Consider the following 20,371-nt stretch of genomic DNA (forward strand, 5'->3'; position numbering starts at 1 on the left):
CCCGGGGACCCCCGTACCCGGGCATGTGGTGCACGGGCTTGCTCGCGGTGGCAGGTGGCCCCAGGTGGCCCCTCGCTCCCGGGTCTTCACCCGGCCCCCACAGCAGGCGGGCAGTGCAGAGGCCCTGGCACCTCGCATGGCTGCACGGAGCTGGGCAGCACCGGCCCTGGTGTGAAATGTCCCTCCTGGACACGGCCCCTCCCTGGTCCGCGGGGGCCATGCGGGGATGGCCCCGGTGCTGCCCTGGCTGAGCGCCTGCAGCTACTCGCTCCCAGCTCGGTCCCTGAGGAGAGCACGGCCGGGGGACACGGGTCACGCTGCTGTGCTGGGGTTGGGACGGGGCGGGGGTGCCCATCCCCGTGCCAGCCTCCGCTCCTGCCTCCAGCTGGGCTCCCGGGGGGCCGAGGGCTCATGTCCTTCCCTGCTCGGTGCCGTCCCGGGCCCAGTGCCCATCCCGGGAGCTGCCGCGCCCGGAGCTCGTCCTGGTCTTGGCGTGGGGAGCGGGCGCAGGGTGCGGCCGGAGCTGGGGCAGGCGCAGGAGCAGCTCCCACAGGGGTGGCACCGTCCCTGCCAGGCACCACTGCCTGCAAGCCAGGGACCTGCAGGTCTTCCCCAGAAACACCTCCTGTTGGTGCTGGTAGCGTCTTATTAATTTGCCAATTAATGAGAACCCAGAGAGGCGAGCGGGCTGTGGATGAGTGCACTGCCTGCAGATGCTGGGGACGTTCCCAGGAAGGCTGAGCGAGGGCACAGAGTACCTTGGTGTGCTCCGGGACAGCGGTACCTCCACGGCCGTCCCGCAGCGGTGACACCCCATCCTCTGCCTGCCACCACGGGGACACTTGGGCTGGGCTTGGGGGTGGGCAGAGCTGGGGGGGTGTGCTGGGTCCGAGCTCGGCACTGCCTTCCTCCTCTGCGTCGGGTGCGGTGGGCGCTGGGCACGGGGGCGATGAATGACGGAGCGGCCGCAGGAGAGCCCTCGCTCCGGGCAGCGCTCCGGGCAGCGCTGGGGAGCTGGTGCCGAACCGGCGGGTGATGCCCACCCACTCTGGCAATGCCGCGGTGCCCCTGGCCCCCCGGGACAGGTCTGGGGAGCTGGGGGGCAGGAGTGCCTCAGAGGTGGCATTTGCTTGGGGGGAGCAGGTTTTTGTGCCAAAGCTGCGGCAGCCGGACAGGGCCATGCACGCTCCCTCCCCACGTGCCGCTGGCCGTGGCCGCTGGTGAGCTCTGCAGGCAGAGACAGCGAGGAACTTGAAACAGAAAAGATGAAAACCTCCTGAAAGTGCCAATTTATTATTCAGCTCCCTCCCCACCTGCTCCCGCTCAACCCCGAGCTGGCGCCGTGGCTGCTGCCGGCTGCCGAGATGAAAGTCCCTGTGTGGGGCAGCCACGGGGGGCAGCACCCCGTCCCCAGCACCCCGTCCCCGGAGCTGGTGGGGGCTGTGCCTGCTGCGCGGGGAGCTCAGGCAGGGCCGCAGCACGTGGCCCTGGGGCTGTCCCCCAGTTCGGGGCGAGGACGGTGCCCGGCCCAGGCAGGGTGCTGCCCGCTCCAGCCCCCCGCTCAGCCCTGCATCGGGCCGTCCCCCATGACCCGGCTCTTGGGGGTTAACGGCACCGGCTGCCTGAACTCCGCCGCAGAAGCTGCTGCTCCATCCCAGCTCTAATAGCTCTTATCCGTAACCATCCAGCCGCCGGCTGCGGTGAGACCGAGATGGAGGCGTGGAGGGGCCGGGGCTGGGGTGGCGATGGCTGCCCGTGGGCAGGTGGCAGCCCCGGCCCCATGCCACATGGCACAGCCCGGCAGGCGGCACGGCCATGCATGGCACGCCGGCTGGCGGCATGGGGAAGGCGTCCTCCCAAAATGGGGTTTTTATTACAGCCATATATCACTGCGGCGGCCTGATGCGGGCAGACGGCGGTGATTTTTCTTCACGGTTTACAGACAAATGAGGGGAAGGAAAATTGATGTGAATTTTGCTATAGCGCGAGGTCGGGCACGGGCAGGGAGCTGGTTATGGATGAGCTGGGTGCTGCTGGGGCCGCCTGTCCCCGGGCCCCTCCTGGCCACCTTCTCCGGGCTGGATGGATGGGGGCACCGGTGGCGGCAGGACCAGGATCATCGCGTCTGGCTTGGGGACCGTGCTGCTGCTCGGGGGGGCTGGGGGGGAGGGGCTTCTGGCTTCCCTGGCCCCCCATCGCCCAAAGCACGGCCCCGAGCGGGCGGCTGCGCCTGTCCCTCGTCGGAGGGATGCTCGGCCACGCAGGGGGGAGGAGCGTGTGGGCAGGGTTATTAGTTCCAGCGGATATTCATTAGCGCTGCAAACGTGGTTTGGATGTGCAGCGTCGGGCGGGCTGCTGTCACCGCCTTCTGGCGAGATCTCGACTGCTTTCAACACAACTAAAGTTGCCTCCAAACACCATGGTCCTGCCCAGTATAAGATAACAGTTAATAGCGACTATCAGCTTCTCCATAAGGTCCATAAATATTAATACAATTCTAATTAGTTCCTTTAAATACATTCCCTAAATTAAGTGTTTCCTTGGCAATAAATCAGCAGTGGTTTGGCACCCTGCTCACACCCATTAAGCAGATGATGAGCTCTCCCAGTCCCTGCCTGCCAAGGGACGGGACCCGTGGCAGCGTGAGGCCGTGCCATGCCGTACCGTGCCATGCCCACGCGAGGGCTGGTGGTGCCCAGCCGGCGGTGCTCCCGCCTCGGGAGTTTCAAGCTTTGGGATGGGGAAAAGCGGGTGGGTTTTGGGGCTGGAGGAGCTGCGAGCTGTCCCACGCCGGGAGGGGTGCCAGTGTCTGCCATGATGATTTCCCGCCGTGCATGAGCGCTGCCTCAGCCCGCGCCAGGAGCTGCTGCATGTTGTCGATGCTTGGCTCCAGCGGCCCCTTCCTCCGGTGCCAGCGGAGCTGGAGGGCCGAGCTCCGTCCCCTTCTGAGGGGGCTGCCTGGTGGGTGGGGAACCTGCAGAGACGGCGGCGGCAAGGTCATCCCCGTGGCTCCCCCCACAGCACGGCACGGCCAGGCCGTTTTCAGGGTAAATCCTGAGGCTCGGCCAATGCTCTGGCGGGCTCCAGCGCCGTCTCTGATCCCGCACCCCAAGGAGGGGGTGGCCGGCGCTGCCGGCGGGATCTTATCAAGAGAGTGCAAGAGCGTGGTCTGAAAGCACCTGATAAAACATCACCTAAGGACCCCACAGTCACAGATATAAAAATAACCCAACCATTAGATTCAAAAGAGGAAAGGGAGCCCAGGCTTCACTGAACAAGCAGAAAGTGCCCTGCGACCTCAATCAGGAGTAATATTGTTAATACATTTTTCCCCAGGTGCACCCAGATTTGCATTCCCAGCAATTTGCACAATAATGAGGCGAGCTGACCATGCCTCACCTCGGCAGCAATCACCTCCAAATCGATGGCACCGTGCCGGCGAGCTCATCTGAAAGCTTGTTGGCTCCAGCTGCAGCGGTGGTGTGCGTCCCTGGTGCTGCTCTGCCCCGGCTGCCCCGGCATGCCTGCAGCCCCAGCGCCACGTGGCGGGAAGGGCTGGGTGCGTGGGGGGGGCTGCGTGGCTGCAGCGACCTGCCAGGGGGTGCTGGGGGCAGCTGGGGGCCGGTGTGCGCAGGAGCCGTGTGCCCAGGTGAGCCCACTGCCACCTCCGTGGAGCCCGGCTGGGTGCTCCTGCCCTGTGCCAGCCTCCTCCAGCCTTCATCCCCAGCTCTGAGTCCTCCTCCTCCTCCTGGGAGGCAGCAGCAGTGGCCGTCCTGCTCAGACCCCCCCCCCCTGAGCTGGAGGACATGGGTTCCCTTCAAAGGTGCTTGTCTGTGCTGTGCATGGGGGGGGCGAGTGTGCATGGGAGTGAGCATGTGCACGGGTGAGTGTTTGCATGTGGGGGGGGGCACGCATGGGGTGGGCAAACGCAGGGGGCATGCACGGGGTGAGCAAGTGCAGGGTGAGTGTTTGCACGCAGGGGCATGCACGGGTGAGCGAGCGCAGGGTGAGGGCGCAGGCTGCAGGTCTGAGCGGGGGGTGGACACGCTGTGCATCCTCCCTGCACTCTGGCAGTGGTGGTACTGGAAAAGAGCAAATACCAAACTCATTTGCTTGAGGAGAAATTAATACAGTGTGAAGCCTGTAGTGGGTGATTTAAGAAGTGAATTTAAAATCTGAACACAAATAGATTTTTTAATAAGGTCATAAGAAAGATTAAATGCTACAGACAAGCACAGCACTTGCCATTTCCAGCATTGCTTTTACCAAAAATATTTTGGGCTGGTGCCGTGTCCCTGCACTGCCCACGTGGGTCAGAGCCTGCTCACTCTGGCGGGGCGAGAGCTGCTCCAGGCGCAGTGCAGCGTGATGCTGGGCGAGCAGGGACGTCCCCGGGGAGGGTCTGACATCTCACCATCCCCATCCTCACGTGGCAGCCCAGCTCTCCGCTGGCACGCAGGAGCAGCCAGCAATGCTCCTCGGGTGTGGAGGGAGGAGAGGAGGTGTGTGGGGCCGCGGTGCCAGGGCGACCAGCCGTGGCTGCCCCGGCCTGGGCAGGATCCAGCCCCAGACCCGCTCCGGCGCTGCCGCCAGCCGCAAAGGTGCTCATGGTGCGGGAGGGGGTCATGCAGCCCAAGCCGTGGTGCCCACCCGGCGGGGCGTGCGCCCGCTGCCGGCTGCCAGCTCCCCCTCCCACTGCCCGGCAGGGACCAGGATTGATGGCAAGAGATTTGAAAGGCTCCAAATGTGGAGGTTATATCGCTGAGCCACCCCCATCCATCATGAGACGTTCATTATTAAGTAACACCCTGCATGCCGGGCTGATTTCACACCTTATCTGAACCCAGCAGCTGTGCCCTAAATCCTGAGCGCCGCGACTGTCTGGAGGAATTCGGCTGCCTGTGCTTAAAATTAGTCTTAGCATCTATCATTTCCCCACACCAAATGGCTTTTGTGTCGGCACTTGGCAGCGCTCATCCGTCACCGGGGCTCTGGGCTGCCCAGCTCCGTACCCTCTCCGTCACTGTCACAGGACCCCTCCTTGGCAAAATGTCACCCAAAGGACAAGCGCAACAGCTTGGCCTCTCCCTTCCGCCCAGGCTGGTGGCACTGCCGGCGGTGAGGGCGTCCTCCATCCCCTCGGGCACTGCAGGCACCAGCTCCGCTCCCGGAGGGGCTGTCCCCGTCCTTCCAGCCCTGCCGCAGCCGGGCATGTGGCACGGGCACAGCCTGCAAACCCTCCCCCGGGGCACAGGAGCCTCTCCCCTCCCCTGGCACGGTGGCTCGCCGCCTCCCGCGGTGCCAGCCACAGCTGCGTGGCTGGGCCTCTCCTGGCCACTGCTGCCAGCAGCCAGCCCTGGCGAGGAGCTCCTGCCAGGCAGGTGATGCTGGAGCTGTCGGCGTGATGAAAAGCCTCCCGCAGCAATGCAGATAACATACAAGCACAGGTCAGGCGAGGCCCGTGTAGCCCATCCATCAGGCGCAGCAGCTACAGGCGCTCCCCATGCCACCATCTGATGCACGTTATCCGGCACAAATGTGTTTCTTCCCCCAAGGTTAAACGGATGAGTGAGGTTCAGGCACTGACAGCTCTGCCTGCCCCATGGAAGCGATAAATGAGCTGGAAGAACCGGAGGGAAAAAAAAGGTTTGTTTTCTGTCAAATGCTCCTTTTGATGGTGTTGGCACAAGGACAGCGGCAGCATGGAGATGGGCACAAGGATGGGGATCTGCTCCCGGCGTGGCCGCAGGGCAGCCAGCAACGGGCACTGTCACAGCCGTGTTGGGTGCCACCGTGTTGCCGGCGGTGACAGATGGGCGAGAGCGAGGGCTCGGCGAGACACTGGAGCACCAAGCGGCCCTGGCAGCAGGCGCTCGGTGCAGCCCCGGCGTGCCACTGAGGCGTGCTGGGGCCGGCGGGGATTGGGTGGGATGGCAGCGAGCAAGAACATCCCCCCCCTCCCCGATCCCACGGGCAGCCCCAGGAGTGGTGCCGCGGGCTGGCAGAGCCGGCGCTGCAGCGGGGCAGGGGCCAGTGCTGCCCTCTGCATCTCCAGGTCTGTGCCAGCTTGTGATGCCCAGGGCCTGATCCTGCCTGGGACTGCCCGCCCGCTTTGGGCGCTGCCCGCAGCCGTGGCTCAGCCGTGGTGCCCTGGAACGTGTGCCGGGCAGGGGTCCGCCTCCCCGCGCAGTGTCCCCGCCGGGCTGCCGCTTCCCTCGCTCAATGTCACACTTGGAGCCTGTCAACGTGAAAAAAGGTTTGCAGCCGATAAGCGATCGGGCTGTCAGCTGTGGAGTGCCGCTCGCTTGTGATTTACTGCAACGTCGCTAACGGAGCACAGATTTTTCTTAATCTAAATTGAAAACTACTCAAGTAGAAAAATAATTTCATTGCTTCATCTTGAAGGGGCGGGAGGAGAGGAAGGGGAAGAGCTGTGCCAGGGCAGGCAGGTCCGGGGCTGCCTGCGCCCTCCGCGCCCCCGGTGGCTCCATGCCCTGGCCAGGCAGGGCCAGCCCTGTGCCACCAGCCCCCGTCTCCTTGGGCAGCTCCTACCTACGCCGGGGAGAAGCAGCAGCTTCTCCGGCTCGGGCAGTAAAACCCTGTTGCCGTGGCCCATGCCCAAGCCTGGTGGGAGCTGCTGGCACGTGCCTGGGGGCAAGGTGGGCAGCAGGAGCTGCGTCCCCACACAGGGGACGGGAAAGGCCTTGGGGCATCCCCGTGGGGACCCAGGACAGTGCCACGTCCCTGCAGCATCCTGGAGTGATGTCATCCATCCACAGAGGTGGTGTGGAGCTGCGGTGCTTTGCTGTGCCACGGTGCTTTGCTGTGCCACAGTGCTTGCCATGCCCCAGTGCTTCGCTGTGCCGAGGTGCTTTGCTGTGCCACGGTGCTCACTGTGCTATGGTGCGGCATGGCAGAGCAGGACGAGGTGTGTCTCAGGTATGCGGGTGCCTCCGATCCCAACGAGGAGGCTTTGACGGTGACGGTCTCTGCTGGTGCTTTGGGTCCGGCATGTAATCCAGCCGGCAAAGCTGCGCACCCCAGCCTACGTGGACGTGCCAACACGATGGGTCTGCGGTGGCTCCTGGGGCTCCGGGGCAAGCACCGGAGTCAGCCCTGTGTTAGGGAAGGGACCGCGCCAGCTGCCCCAGCGGTTGGGCGCATTGCGCATGGCAGTGTCATGGAGATGCCGGAGCAGCCACCATCCTCACCACACAGTACAGGAGGCCCCGGCAGAGCCAGCGCCTGGGCCGGGGCTGCAGGGAGGGTCTCGCTTTTGGCAGCATTGAAGAGCTCGTGCTCTGCTTGGAAAGAAAGCCTTCAAAGATCAAGCCCCGATCCCCCTGGCTCCTTGCTAGGGGCCAGCAGCGCTGGTGGGTATTTAGCGGGTGAGCCGTGGTCAGGCAGACACACGCGCGCCTGGCGGTGCCGATACACCCAGCCCTGATTGATCTGGATTTGCAGCTAAATACCAGGAGGGGCTAGGAGCGGGAATGGGAATCGGCTGCACCGGTGTGTGGGTCCTGGAGCACGACTGTGCTGGCTGGGGCTGGGCTCGCCCCGTGCAGGAGCAGAATCTGGCCATTTTCCACCAGCCAGGAGCTGGGACAGGGTGCGGGGAGGGGGCACCCACCAGGGCTCAGCTCCGGGGTGGCGGGGCACCGCCTGGCCCCGGTCCCGCTCGCCACCCGTGGGGCTGTGCCGCAGGCCCCCGGTGCCGGTGGACACCAGCGCAGGCAGGGACATGCTGCCTCATGGAGAGATCGGTAATTTGGAGCGCGAGCAAATTCTGGGAGCATTTGCTGAGCTGGATAATAACGTGCCCAGTGAGCTGCATCCCAAGCACACTGCCAAATTAAAGAAATTTTTTTCCCCTTTAATTTAAAAGTCACCATTGGGAAATCTCTGTCGGCCTCAGCAGTGATTTCCCCCCAGGCTGCCTTTCTAGAGAAATCTTTAATTTTGATTGTCACACTTTGTGGAGTTTAACTCGGGGAAGCAGAGCCACAAACAAGGTGCCGCTCTGGCACCGGGCAGGCTCCAGCTGTGCCGGGACAGCGAGCAGCACCAGCATGGGCAGGAAGGAGGGAGCAGCCCGGCCACGGCCACGGCCACCGTACCGGGCCTGGCGGGCATCGGCCGCCCTCTCCCCCCGCACCTCTTCCCCCGCTTTCCCCCCTGCCCACCCTCCCCTCCACTGGCCCCGGCCCCTCACAGCCTCATTTCACAGGTCAGCTCCCTTTAATTAGCCAGGTCCTGTCGTCCCCCCCCAACCCACCTGCCAAACGAATCGGCAAGTTCATGAAAAATCTCATTAACCTTAATCCCACAGCTGGCTTCTCCTGGGGACACCCACACCTCCCGGCCCCCGCGGTGCTGGCTGGCTCGGCAAGCGCTCTTCCCCAGCACCCCGCACCCTGGGACCTCTGCACCCCAGGACCCAGCACCCCGGGACCCTGGCCAGGAGCCGTGGCAGGTGTTACACCGAACCCCTTCAGGCTGGGAAGGCGGCACCAGAGAGGGAAGGCAAAGCCTGCAAGTTTTGCTCCACGCTCTGGTCTGTCACCCGGGTGCCTGGCCCCCGCGGCCCCGTCTCAGCCGGCTGCAGTGCCGTGGGGCTGGAGCAGATGTTGTGGCCAGCCCGGGATGGGGTGCAGCTCCCGGTGCCGCCCCGGTGCCTCCGGTGCCTCCAGCTTGGTGGAACTGGCATGTGACCCTGGAGAGGGGCCTGTCCTCTCCCTAACGAGGCCTGAGGGAATTGCCTGGCAGCTCCATTAGCAATTAAGAAAAAGGGGAAGAAATGCAGGCGCCTCCCTTTCGGCGCGGAGCTGGCACAGCAGTGCCGGGATGAGCTCCGGAAAGGTTACAGCCCATTTGCATTTTACCCTTCAGTAATTTCAACACTTACGGGTGCAATTAAGAGGCAAGCCTGGCGTTACGAAGCTATCAGCATGGAGAAGCCTGAATACTAACAAACTCCTGTGCGCGTTCCCATCCCGGGCTGCCCAATGAATCCATGATAACACCACAGTAATGCCAGCGGATTTCCACCGGCCGCAGTAATGGGCCTCGACTACATTAAATGCACATTTTTTAACTCGTCTGATAGCCCAGCCCTCCCCAAGCCATTCAGGTGATGGGTTCGGTGCTCGCTGCGGTCAGGGCACAGACGGCCGCGGAGGGGAGCGGGCATTGGCGTGGCAGGATGGCGGCCACGGCACAACCGGGGCCGGGTGGGTGCCGTGCTCATCGCCCCAACAAAGCATTTCATCCGATGTTGCCCTCTGGAAGAAGAGCCCCAGGCCCGCTTTGTCTCTTTTACAAGCAAACCGCCAGTGTGGCAGCACTGGTCGGACCGAGACACCTGGCACGGCCCCGGCGGGGCATCCCTCCCGCGGGGGGACGGGGGCTCTGCCAACACCCCGGGGCTGTTCCCCTTCTCCTGCTTCAGTGGAATGCCGGGCTCGGAGAACAGCCGCCTTCGCCTTTAAGCTTCATCCCCGTTTAATTGGATAGTTTTGAGCCCTGGCTCATGATTTCTGCAGCAATTTGGTCTGAGATTTCTTTCTTTCCCTCCATTATCCACTCTGATTAACTCAGCTGCACCTGTCAGCTTTTATTCGGCGGTGCAGGGAGCGCCTGCAAGAACCTGTTAAAATGCATGAGTTTTCTCACAGCCGCTCTTTCCTGGCCAGCGATGCTGAACTGGGAGGGAATGGGCTGCAGGGAAGGGGCTGCAGGCAGCTGGGGGCTGCGGCGCGGGTGCCGGGGGGCTGCGGGGGCCCCCGAGGCTGGGGTGCAGGTGCTGCAGGGGTGCCAGCGTCCCCCTCGGCACGCAGGCAGCGCGGGGGAGCCCGGCCGGGAGCCGTCGCAGGCTGGTGGCAGTGGGGAGCCCGCGGGGTGCAAGCAGCTGCAGGCAGGGCCCTGCCACCACCCTCCACTGCCAGGGTGCTTAGTGGCTGCAGCTTTTCCGCTTTGCAAATGCTCATTTTACATTCCAGCTATAACTTGTTCCCTTTTTCTCATTTTAATAAAAACGAAAGCATCCGGAAACACTGCTGCACCCATGAAAGAGCGAGATCTGACATAATTAAAAAGTGGCTTCAATCAGGCTGTTTTCCTAATGGTTTGTCATATCAGCCCACACCGCCCTGCACCCCCCCGTGCTCCCAACCCCCTGAGGCATCATTTACATTTCTTAATAACCCCTCATTAATATTCATGATGTGGGGAGGGTAATAACGGCTGAGTGCACACCACTAATTCAATTTCAGCGAGCCTCAGTGTGTTTAGTTAATCACCGGGGGACCTGGGTTACTCAGTACAATTATTTATTCGGAATTAGATCTCGAGGCATCTGGATTGAAACCTGAACTCGGAATAAAATTAAACCGGGATTCTCCTCCTCGCCTCCTCCTCCCGCCGCCGCTCCCAGCTGCGGTGCTGAGCATCCCGCCGTGGCCCCGCCGTGCCGAGCTGAGGAACTGTTGTTTCCATACTGGCACTCGTGCTGCGCTGCCAGGACCGTTGCAGTGGCTGGGGCTTCTTCGTGTCCAGAGAAGGGCAACGAGGCTGGTGAGGGGTCTGGAGAACAAGTCTTCTGAGGAGTGGCTGAGGGAACTGGGGTTGTTTAGGCTGGAGAAAAGGAGGCTGAGGGGAGACCTCATCGCTCTCTACAACTACCTGAAAGGAGGTTGTAGCGAGGGGGGGGTCGGTCTCTTCTCCCAAGTAACAAGCGATAGGACGAGAGGAAACGGCCTCAAGTTGTGCCAGGGGAGGTTTAGATTGGACGTGAGGAAAAATGTCTTTACTGAAAGAGTGGTTAAACATTGGAACAGGCTGCCCAGGGAAGTGGTGGAGTCCCCATCCCTGGAGGTATTTAAAAGACGTGTAGATGAGGCGCTTAGGGACATGGTTTAGTGGGCATGGGGGTGTTGGGTCGACGGTTGGACTCGATGATCTTAGAGGTCTTTTCCAACCTCAATGATTCTATGATTCTATGATTCTCCCCATTGTCAGTGGCTGCCGGGTCCCGGCTCCTCCGCACCCGTCCCCAGGGCTACAGCCGCAGCCGGGGAGGCCGTGGTGCCAGCTGGCAGCACCAGGATGCCAGCAGCCCGCTGCGCCCGTTTGTGCCAGTGCGGTTAGGGGAAAGGGGTTGGAAAAGGTCTGGTTCGGGCTGTCCCGAGACACCCCGGAGCCCTGGGGGTGTCCCCAAAGAAGAGGGGGAAGGTGCTGTAGGTCCCGTCGCCTCCGGCCGGGCAGTCCTGGGGCTGCAGGGACGCGGTCAGCCCCGAGGGCACCGGCGATGCCCCGGCCCCTGCAGAGGGTGGGTGCCTGGGGATGTGTAGCCAGGCTTCTGCTGGGGTCCTCGCTCTCCTGACCAAGCTAAGTCACCTCTGCTCCAGCCTGTCCAGAGCCTCCAGCCCCTTCCTGCAGCTTTGCCTTTTGCCCCGCCGCTCCCCGGGAGAGGCTGGTGCTGCCCCCATGCAAAGCCCACCACTCACGCAGAGCCCACCACCCAGGGCGGCCGGCTCATCCCCATCCTTTCACTTCCTTGAGGGCTTTTTTTATACTTTGATTTTACTCCTGGATTTGCTTTTTAATTCAATGTTTTGTCCCTGTGGTCCAACTCCCCTTATTGGATAAAACCTCTCTGTTATTGAACCCTGCCCTGCAGCAGCTTGGTGAGAATTGGGTTTCCCGGGCAGCGATACGGCCATTTCGGAGCACGGTGAGGCCAGCAGAGCGCGGGGACGGGAGGGGGGACGGGAGGAGCTGGCAGAGCTGGTGGCTGTTCCAGTGACAACTGCACTGTGCTGCGCTCTGCGGTTCCCCACTGCCCCGTACCCGGCACCCCCAGGGCTCGCAGCGCTGGGCAAAAACATCACAGCAAAAGGAAAGCCTTTGCGGGTTACTTCTAGATGCTGTTTGGAGATAGAGAGGGGCTTTAAAGATGGCCGGGGGACCAGGTGCGCATGGGCTGGGACCCTTCCCACGGCAGCACGACGGCTTGGCGGATCCGTGGGCTCCCACCCGCCCTCCGCCGCCATCGGCCTCCCGGTGCTGCCGCTTGCTGAGCCCTGCCGCAGCCGGCGCTCCGGCTACGTCTCCGGCCGCGTCCCAGGGGCTTTGACTGCCCTCCCCGCGCGGCAGAAGGGATGGGAGGTGCTGGCGCCCAGCGTCTGGTTTGCATTAATTCCTTTCAGTGCCGCTGTTCTCACAACTAGTGTGACTTTGCAGGCGTGGGGCGGTGGTCTGTGCCTCTCCTGGATTTCCAGCCGTCAGTGTGAGAAATGGCACCTGAGCTTTTGCGCCTTTCCCATGAGGTTATAGACTCCTGGCTATCAAGTTTTATTTAAGTCAGTTAATGCAGCAGCCACTTCTCAAATTCCTGACTTGGTTTTTCTGAACGTCCCCCCTGGCCTCACAGTCCTCCCAGGGAAGCGAATCGGCCGTTTTTCTCTCCCTTTGTCTATGAGGAGAAGCTTCAGGCGGGAGGTGCCGGCCTCGCTAGCTGTGTTCGGTTTTCTCCGATTTGAAGACGATGCCTTTCGCCCTTCCCCAACTCCCCTCCCAGCGCCGGGCGCGTTTCCCCGTCTGCGTTTGCAGACCGATGCTGTCAGCAACCCCTCACCGTTCCTGGGCCGAGGCCAGCGGCCCCACACAAACCGAAGGCCCGACAAAGGGGCGTTTGCGGCTCGCGGGCCAGCGGCGCGGTTGTGCCGTGCCTCACCCCCCCCCGTGCCAGGGCTGCACGCCAGGTCCTGCCGCTGCGTCTCCGGGCCCCGCACCGAGGGTCCCGTTTACTCCCCAAGCTGTTGGGGTTTGCGGCCGGGCAGCCTGTCCCCTGCCCCGCGCGGGGGGCCGCAAGGCTCGCTTCATTCTGCGCATCAACCGCCTCGAGAGGCAAAACACGGGTTCGAAGCGCTGTTAGGGAGTGAAAGGAAAAATGCGATTTTAGGGAGATGACATCATTCCGCGGGAGCAACGGCGAGGGGAGGGAAGAGGGAGGAGAAACCCTGGAGCAGGCGAAGGTCGCCATGCCCGGTGTTTCGGCGGTGCGAGGACGACCCGTCTGTAGGTGGAGGGTCAGTCCTTCTCTCCCGCTGCAACTCCACGCGTTTTACAACTGGTGGTCGTGTTTGCTGCCGTCGCTGCTCAGGCTTCCCGATAGCCGTGTCACGTTCCCACGTACGCGTCAGCGCTCCCCCAGCGACTGCGAACGCTCTGGTTTCGCAGCTGGTGAGTTATCCGAACACTCAGTAAAGGAAAGCCAGATGATCCAATAATTACCTTCTATTTATCTCATCTTTAACATGCAGATTTGTTGAGTTAATTTTGCCGTGACTGATATCTCCTGTATTTTATTGAAACAACAGGGGATGCTAGGGACTTCTTTGAAAACTTTGTATGTATTTTTAATTTCACGAGCGTTCTCAAACCAGACTCCTACTGAGGTAACTGCGTAATAGCTGCGATCATTACCTTATGAAAAATTGTTTCGGCTCAAAGCTGTTTTTTAAAGCATAGTTGAAATAAATTCAGTAAGATTTTGGCCAAGCCGACTCTCTGCCAATTATTCGTATTTGTTAAATTGAAAAATGCCTCTATCTGTCCGCGGCTCTGCATCTCGTTGCATCGCAGCACTATCTGCCACCACCTCAGCAAACAGAGGGACCGTCACGTCCCCTCCTGCTGCGTTCAGCGCTCGGTTATTGGCCTCTTTTCACGGTGACAGCCGTTAATGACGCCCTCTATAAAACAGAGGCCCGCCGTCGGCAAACGCTGCCGACAGCCGCCGGCAGCCCCGGGCCCGCCGCAGCCCCGGGGAGCCGACGGAAAACGCCTCAAAAGGAACCGCCGATTTTCGCCGCCTCCGCCTCGCAGCGGAGCGGAGCGGGTCGGGTCGGCTCGGCTCCCGGGGGGGGCCTTACCGGGGCACCGCGCTCCCCCGCCTCGGGCCACGGCAGCGCCCGGCGCCGGCGGCGCAGCTGCGGGCGGGGCCCGCGGTCCCCGCTTCACCCACGCGGCGCTGCCCCCTCCGGGGCGGGGAGGGCCGAGGGCTGGAGCTGCCCCCGTCACCCGGGGGGGGACTCGCCCTCTCCCTGTTCCGCAGCAGGCAGCACCGTCTGCCCCCCGCCCCCCCCCGGTATCGGTCAGTCACGTTTAGCTCCGGACCGGCGGCCCCCCTGACCAGGCCGAGCCCGCGCGGGAGGCCCCGGGGCCGGCCCACGGGAGCCCTGCGCCGCTGCCGCGGCTGCGGGGTGGCCCCCGGGGTGGGCACGGCCCGTGGGAGGCGGCTGCGGCCCGCTCCCCCCCCCCCCCCCCCGCTGCCCGCCCCTCGGCCCTCCCCCGGCCGCAAGCACGCCGGGGCTGCTTTGCGACGCCGCCCCGCCTCTCGCTTTCCGGCAGCGGCTCCCCCGCCTCGCTTTCCGGCAGAGTGGCGCCCTCCCGGCTCGCCTGCGCTCCCTGCCTTACGGCACGGTGTCGCGCGGCTCCGGACGTTGGCGACAGTTTCCCGGTGGCGGGGCCCGGTCGGTGCCATGGACGTGGGGGAGCTGCTCAGCTACCAGGTGAGCGGCCCCGCGGCGGCTGCCGGGGCGCTGGGGGGCGCCGAGCGGGGCCGGCGGCGGCGGGGCCCGTCAGGGCCCGGCTGCTCCCGCGGGGCCCGGGCCGGCGACGGCCCTGCCCGGCCCCCCGCGCCGGTGGGAGCGCTCGGTGCGCGGGGAACAGCCCCGGGCCGGCCCCGGCCCCTCCTGCCGCCCCGCCGGGGAGTGACGAGCGCGGAGGCCGCGGTGCCCCAGCGCCCCGGCCCCTCGCCCGTAGCCCCGCGGTGGCTCCCGGCCCGGCGCCGCTCCAGCTCCGGGCGCGGGCGCGGGCCTGGGGCGGGCCGCTGTGCGGAGCTCGCCCAGCCGCTCTCGGTGCGCTCTCACGGGACCCGGTTAGGGTGTCGCGAACCTCTGGGGGCCTCTGCCCCCGCTCCGGAGGAGCGGTGCCTCGGTGGGACCCGGTTACCGGCGGCTCTGCGGGAGCATGGCTCTGCCGTTGCCGTTTCTTCCACAGACGGGCACGGTTTGGTGTCTTTGCTGGCGTGCGCCTGTTCCTGAAGTAAAGCCTGTGCTTGTTTCGTGGCTTGCGTTCTCGTTCTTTTTTTTTTTTTCCCCTACCTGTTTTATGACAAAACCCATTTAATTTGATTTTTACCAAAGTATTGTGAAAAAGTTTTCCTTCTTATAAAGTTTCCTTTCATCTCGCGAGCGTTTCTTTTCTCTCGGCATGTGTTTGTTGATTATTCGTTGTTTGGAGGTCAGTTTATAGGTCTGTTTATTGTCAGAGGAGTGTGTTTAGCCCGTTCCCCTGTGGGTCGGGGGACGAGCGCACCGCTTTGCAATAGCGTTTCGATACTTTGCTGTGATTTGTGCACCCGATAGTGTTGGCTTGTACTTTAGTTCTTAGACAAACTGCGGCAGTGGCCTTTCCCTGCTGAATCAGTGGGTAAGAAAAGCACTGTAAGACATTACCTACCCTGTAAGTAATTGAGTAGGGGAGTTACGTGACTTCTTAATTACTACATTTTAATTCGGAATACGGGATTCTTTGTGGAACACCTTCCTACGTGCCATCCTGGTACGCGTTATTCTGTGGGGGCACCGCACCTGTTCAGAGGCGAAAAGAGCGTCCTACTGTTCGGGACATGTTCGTACTTTCAGAATGTGCTATTTTGAGATGCACAGGGAAAGAGGAAAAGTTACCTTTGGGTTTCAGAAGCGTCTCGTAATCTTTTCCCAGTGCTATCACAATACTCTGGAGTACGGCTGTAAGAACAGTCTTTCTTTGGGAACGCCACTAGGCTCCTCCTCGATTCAGCGCCAGGACGTTTTCTTCCGTGGGTGGCTCTGTCTGTCTCTAACGTCCTTCATCCGTTTGTGCGGTGCCGACAGCAGAGTCCTGCCGTTCTGAGATCTGCTCTACTTCTGTATTTCTCTACCTGCCGTTTTTTCTAGTGATTTTTCAATATCAAATTAGAATGGTCGTTTGTCACGTTCCTTTAATTCTTTGGTCTTCTCTGCCTCAGTTACGGTTAATGATGCTGTCCGTTACTTGTTCTGTGATGCAATTTACACCTAAGGCGCAGAAAGGTAAACCTGTGTTGAACTTCTGGTTAAAAAATTACAACAAACAGGCTCTAGCTTGGCTTTTGTTCGTTGTTTTTTCTCTTGCTCTGAAAATGTGAAGTCCACAGGATTCCCTTCTGCTCTGGAGGAAAGCACGCATCCGCTTTGCTTTGGTCACTTTGATTTCTGCGCAGCTTTCCGTTGGATGAGGCTAGAGGTAAAGAAAATGCTGCTTAGCTGCTGGGTATTACAATTTTAATTTCTTTCCTTGCTGCTGAAATTATTCTTAGCTGCGGGACAAAACATTCTGCAGCTTTCAACCAACTGCTGAAATTGTTCCTGAAGGTGTTGTCCTCCCTCTGTGCTCTTCTGGTCTCTCACCTGAACACGGGTGGTTCCTGTGTCAGCAGATGAGATAGCGCTGCAGAGTAAGTGTTGGATTTCGGTGTCAGTGAATTCAGACCTCCAGAATTGGGTGAAACGGTGAATACAGGTGAAAGGAGTGGAGGAGCAGAAGGCAGATAAATAGCTCTGATTCTGAGAAAATGAGATTCCCTTCTGTGAGGGCGCTTCTGGCTGAAAGAGAGAAACAAAGGTTGGAAACAGCAGGTTTTGCTGCCTCCCATCCTGTGCGGGTCAGGCGTCTGCCATGGCTCTGTCAGGGAAGTGCCCTCCTGTATCATTTTTAGAAATGTACATTCTTGTCCATCCTTGTGTAAAATTCAGAATAATCAGACTTCTGTCGCGCCTGTGCCACAGAGAGGATGCTGACTTGTGCGTGGCAGATAAATTAAGTGAGCGTTGCTCCAGGCTGCCTGCTGTACCCAGCTGACGGGCTGCTGCTCCTGGGAGGAGGGTGGCTCGGTGGCTCATAGAACAGCTCCTGACCTGCTCCAGTTTTCTGCCTGGTGTTGTAAGGTTAACTTCGGCGCAGGTCTGGGTGCTTTCCTGCTTTGGGCTGAGGAGCGGGCTGGCTCAAGGTCTCCTCATTCATCCTCGGTGCAGGGGTGGCACCGGCTGTCAGACAGGTGGGCTGGATGATGGGTGGTGTGCACCTCCGCTGTCTGATTTTAATCTCTTGCTGCAAATGAGTCGGTCTTCTCAGCTTCCCTCAGCGCAACCCAAAACAATTGCTTTTCTCTTACGTTGTTTTGAATTTGTCTCCTCTAAATGCCTAATCTGTGCCCTTGCTTAATCAAGAAGATGTTCTCCCTCAGTGCCAAACTTGACATGGAAGATTTCAGGCACTGTGCCACCAATTCAGCACCAAGTGTCTGTCAGAGTGGGAAAAGGAACTTCTTGCAACAAAAAATACAATTAAACAGCACCTGGCGGTTTACAGAAAGCTCAGGAATCCATAAACTTTATGTGTTGTTGCAAAACAGTTGCAGATGGTCTAAACTGATGATTAAATACTGCTGCTGTTCTGCCCAGAAAGACTGTGCCCAGATCCTCTGTGTCCGGCCTCCGATTACGGAGGGTAATTAAGGGGACAAAGCCAACTCCGGTTATTTTCAGAGATCTCTTTCAGTTGTCTTGGGAGGGAATAAGGGAGATTATTTTCATTCTCATTAAATGCAGATTTCACCACTGTGAGTGATCATTACAAATTGCTAATTTTTTAATGGAATATTAGTAAAATCAAATAACAAAAGGAGCAGTAAATAATGGGATTAGGTCTGACTTCGCCAAGCTGGGCCATCTCCTTGCAGTTTGTAGTGGGATGGATCTCCGCATATCAGTGGAGGCGCATAACAACTGCTGCTGCTGGTATAGATAATTTACTGTAAATCTGCAATGTAATGGATGCACCTGATGGCAGAGGCAGCTCAGCCGAGCAGGTTGTTGACTACTTACAGCCTTATTACCCTGGTAGCTCTTGTCCTGCCTGTGGGTTAAAACGAGGAGCTGTCACCGGCTCAGCCACTGGCCCGCAGCGCTCGGCTCGGCTTGGCTCCTGGGGAGTGCAGGCCCCACGCTACAGAACCTGTGTTGGTACACTAACGGGGTTGCAAGTGAGTCTTTAGTTTACTTTTTGATGTGTTATCTTTGGCCACCGAACCGGAGTGTGTGTAAAAGTCTGTCGAGGCAGACCCCTGCCCTGCGGACCTCCCCGCAGGGGTGCCGACGGCCGTGCTCCTCGGGGCAGTTTGGAGCCTCACGGGCGAGTCTGGAGAGGATAGGGGTTCATTCTCTCTGAAAGTAGTGGTCTGTATCCATGTAGATGCAGTGCGCATCTTTCATTTAATTTGCCTCAGTTTGTGTGATTTTGGAGCTCTTGGGACTTCCTGAGATTTCTGGATTTTCCTGGTAGTTCCAGTTTTTAGCGCTCAGATCCTGCACCATCTAGAAGTGTCATGCTTCAGGAAGAAAAAAACGAAAAGTAAGATTGATAGTAGCCTGGTTTATCACAAATGTTGGAAACAAAATTAAGAAGTTAGTGAAGATACCTCTGGAGATTTGGGGCTTGCTTTCAGGAGTCCTAAATTGACAGCTAACGCGGAGCTTTCTGCAGTGGCTCTTCTGAGCAGGCTGCAGCCGGCTGAGATGTGGTCACCGAAGAAGCTGCATCACTTATGAAGATTTATTTCAGATTTTATTAACAAATAATTTCTGAGCTTCACAGTAACAAGGTTACTTACAAAGCAGATGTCTTAGTAATATGAAACTCCATTACTGAGACTTCTTTAAACCTTCCTGATGTTCGGAGAAGGCTGGAAGCAATCAGGGGCCTAAACAATATGTCTTCAGATTCTATGGGATACTTAATCCTGATACTAATGTGCAGTCACTGCTTTGAGGGAGACCAGGCAGGGGCCCTGGGCAGGTCATTGTTCTTTGATTTAGGACGTAACGTCTCTCGCCTTCACCGCACGCAAGGCGGGTGCTGTTGTTTCTGCTGCCCAGGGCAGGCTCCGTGTCGTGTGTCCGCGCGCAGATGAAGACCCGTGTCCGGTCTGTATTTCTCAAGGAGGTCTGCCATCTGCCACCTGAAGCCTGGGACCCAGGCTGTAACAGCTTGGGATGTCGGTTAACATCCAGAGCAAATACAGCTGAAGGCTAGAAGAGAAACAGAAAGATAATTCTTCCCTTACCAATCACCAGCTTTTGTTTACTTTGTTGTATTTTATAAATGTCAGCTTTTTTTAAACCCTTCTGCATTCGTTGTTTTTTGTGTGGTGATATCGGTGTTAGATTTAAATGAAAATGTCTTCTGAATAAATTACCGTGAATGCACTGCATTCAACAGGAACAAAATTAAGCTTAACTAACAAAACAACAATTTAAAAATGCTTTTCTTGTGCGTTTTCTAATGAATTCCATCTTCTTGCCAAATGCACCTTAGCACAACTGAGTAAAAAACCCCACATTTTATTTATCAAATGATTAACTTTACCTTTTCTACCAGCAAGCAAAACTTGTGTAGATGTGTGTGAAGCTATGAAACTATTTAAATAAATGTGTTTAGACACAATATATGTGTTTGCTTGGCAAAATGCAGCAGTCTCAGTGCAACAATGTACGTGCTTAATTCTTGTTGGTTGGTAACAGTCCTTTAGAAAATAGAAATGCAAACCAAAGATGAAAAATCAATGAACAGAAGATAATGCTTGCCTTAAATCAGTTGTTCGTGACTGTGCATCTCTTGTGAAATGAGCAGAAACCCAGGTGTTTCACTTATGCCTTGATTTCTTAGTTTTAATAGTGCTGGTTGGAAAACTGCAATATTCTTAGCAAGGTTTTGCATAACATCAATAACGAGAGGAAAAACCTTAATGCCTGCTTAATAGCGTTTGCCCGGGAATTCAATTACTGTCTATTGCCAATATGTTGGCAGCATTAATAATTGCACGCTGGGCACTTCCATAATTTATCATAATGATTCCTGTTATGTATTATAGAATATTCCTCCCCCCCCCCCCAACAATGCATAAATACAAAAAAGGATAAAATAATTGAGATTGAAACAGAGTGTAAATTCTGATACTAAGGATTGTGTACTCAGAGGAAATGGGGTTGGTTTCATGATGGAGTTTTAATTTAGATTTTGTTCTGGTGATATAGTCCCTTCCCATAGTACATTACTTTGCATCTGACAAACCACCAGCTCCCTCGGTCCCTCATTACAGCTGCAGTCTCACTGAGGTTTTTGTTCCTTTTTTAATGTTTAGAAATGAGAGTGAGGAATGAGATTCTGACTCCTTAAATTAGGAACATCGAAGGCAGATCTTGTAGGGCTTTTCACTGTAAAT

At 58.7% G+C, this 20,371-nt stretch overlaps 1 protein-coding gene across 1 annotated transcript in view; it reads left to right on the plus strand.

Annotated features, from left to right (window-relative positions):
- The first annotated feature begins 14,444 nt into the window (after window positions 1-14,444).
- The window catches only part of CTNNBL1 (catenin beta like 1), a 57,177-nt gene continuing 51,250 nt past the window's right edge, over window positions 14,445-20,371 (plus strand). The window contains exon 1 of the mRNA XM_076351934.1: window positions 14,445-14,576. Coding sequence (XP_076208049.1) covers window positions 14,547-14,576 — 30 coding nt within the window. The 5' untranslated portion in view covers window positions 14,445-14,546. The remainder of the gene's footprint in view (window positions 14,577-20,371) is intronic.

The sequence above is a fragment of the Aptenodytes patagonicus genome, chromosome 14, assembly GCF_965638725.1.
Source record: "Aptenodytes patagonicus chromosome 14, bAptPat1.pri.cur, whole genome shotgun sequence".
NCBI lineage: Eukaryota > Metazoa > Chordata > Aves > Sphenisciformes > Spheniscidae > Aptenodytes > Aptenodytes patagonicus.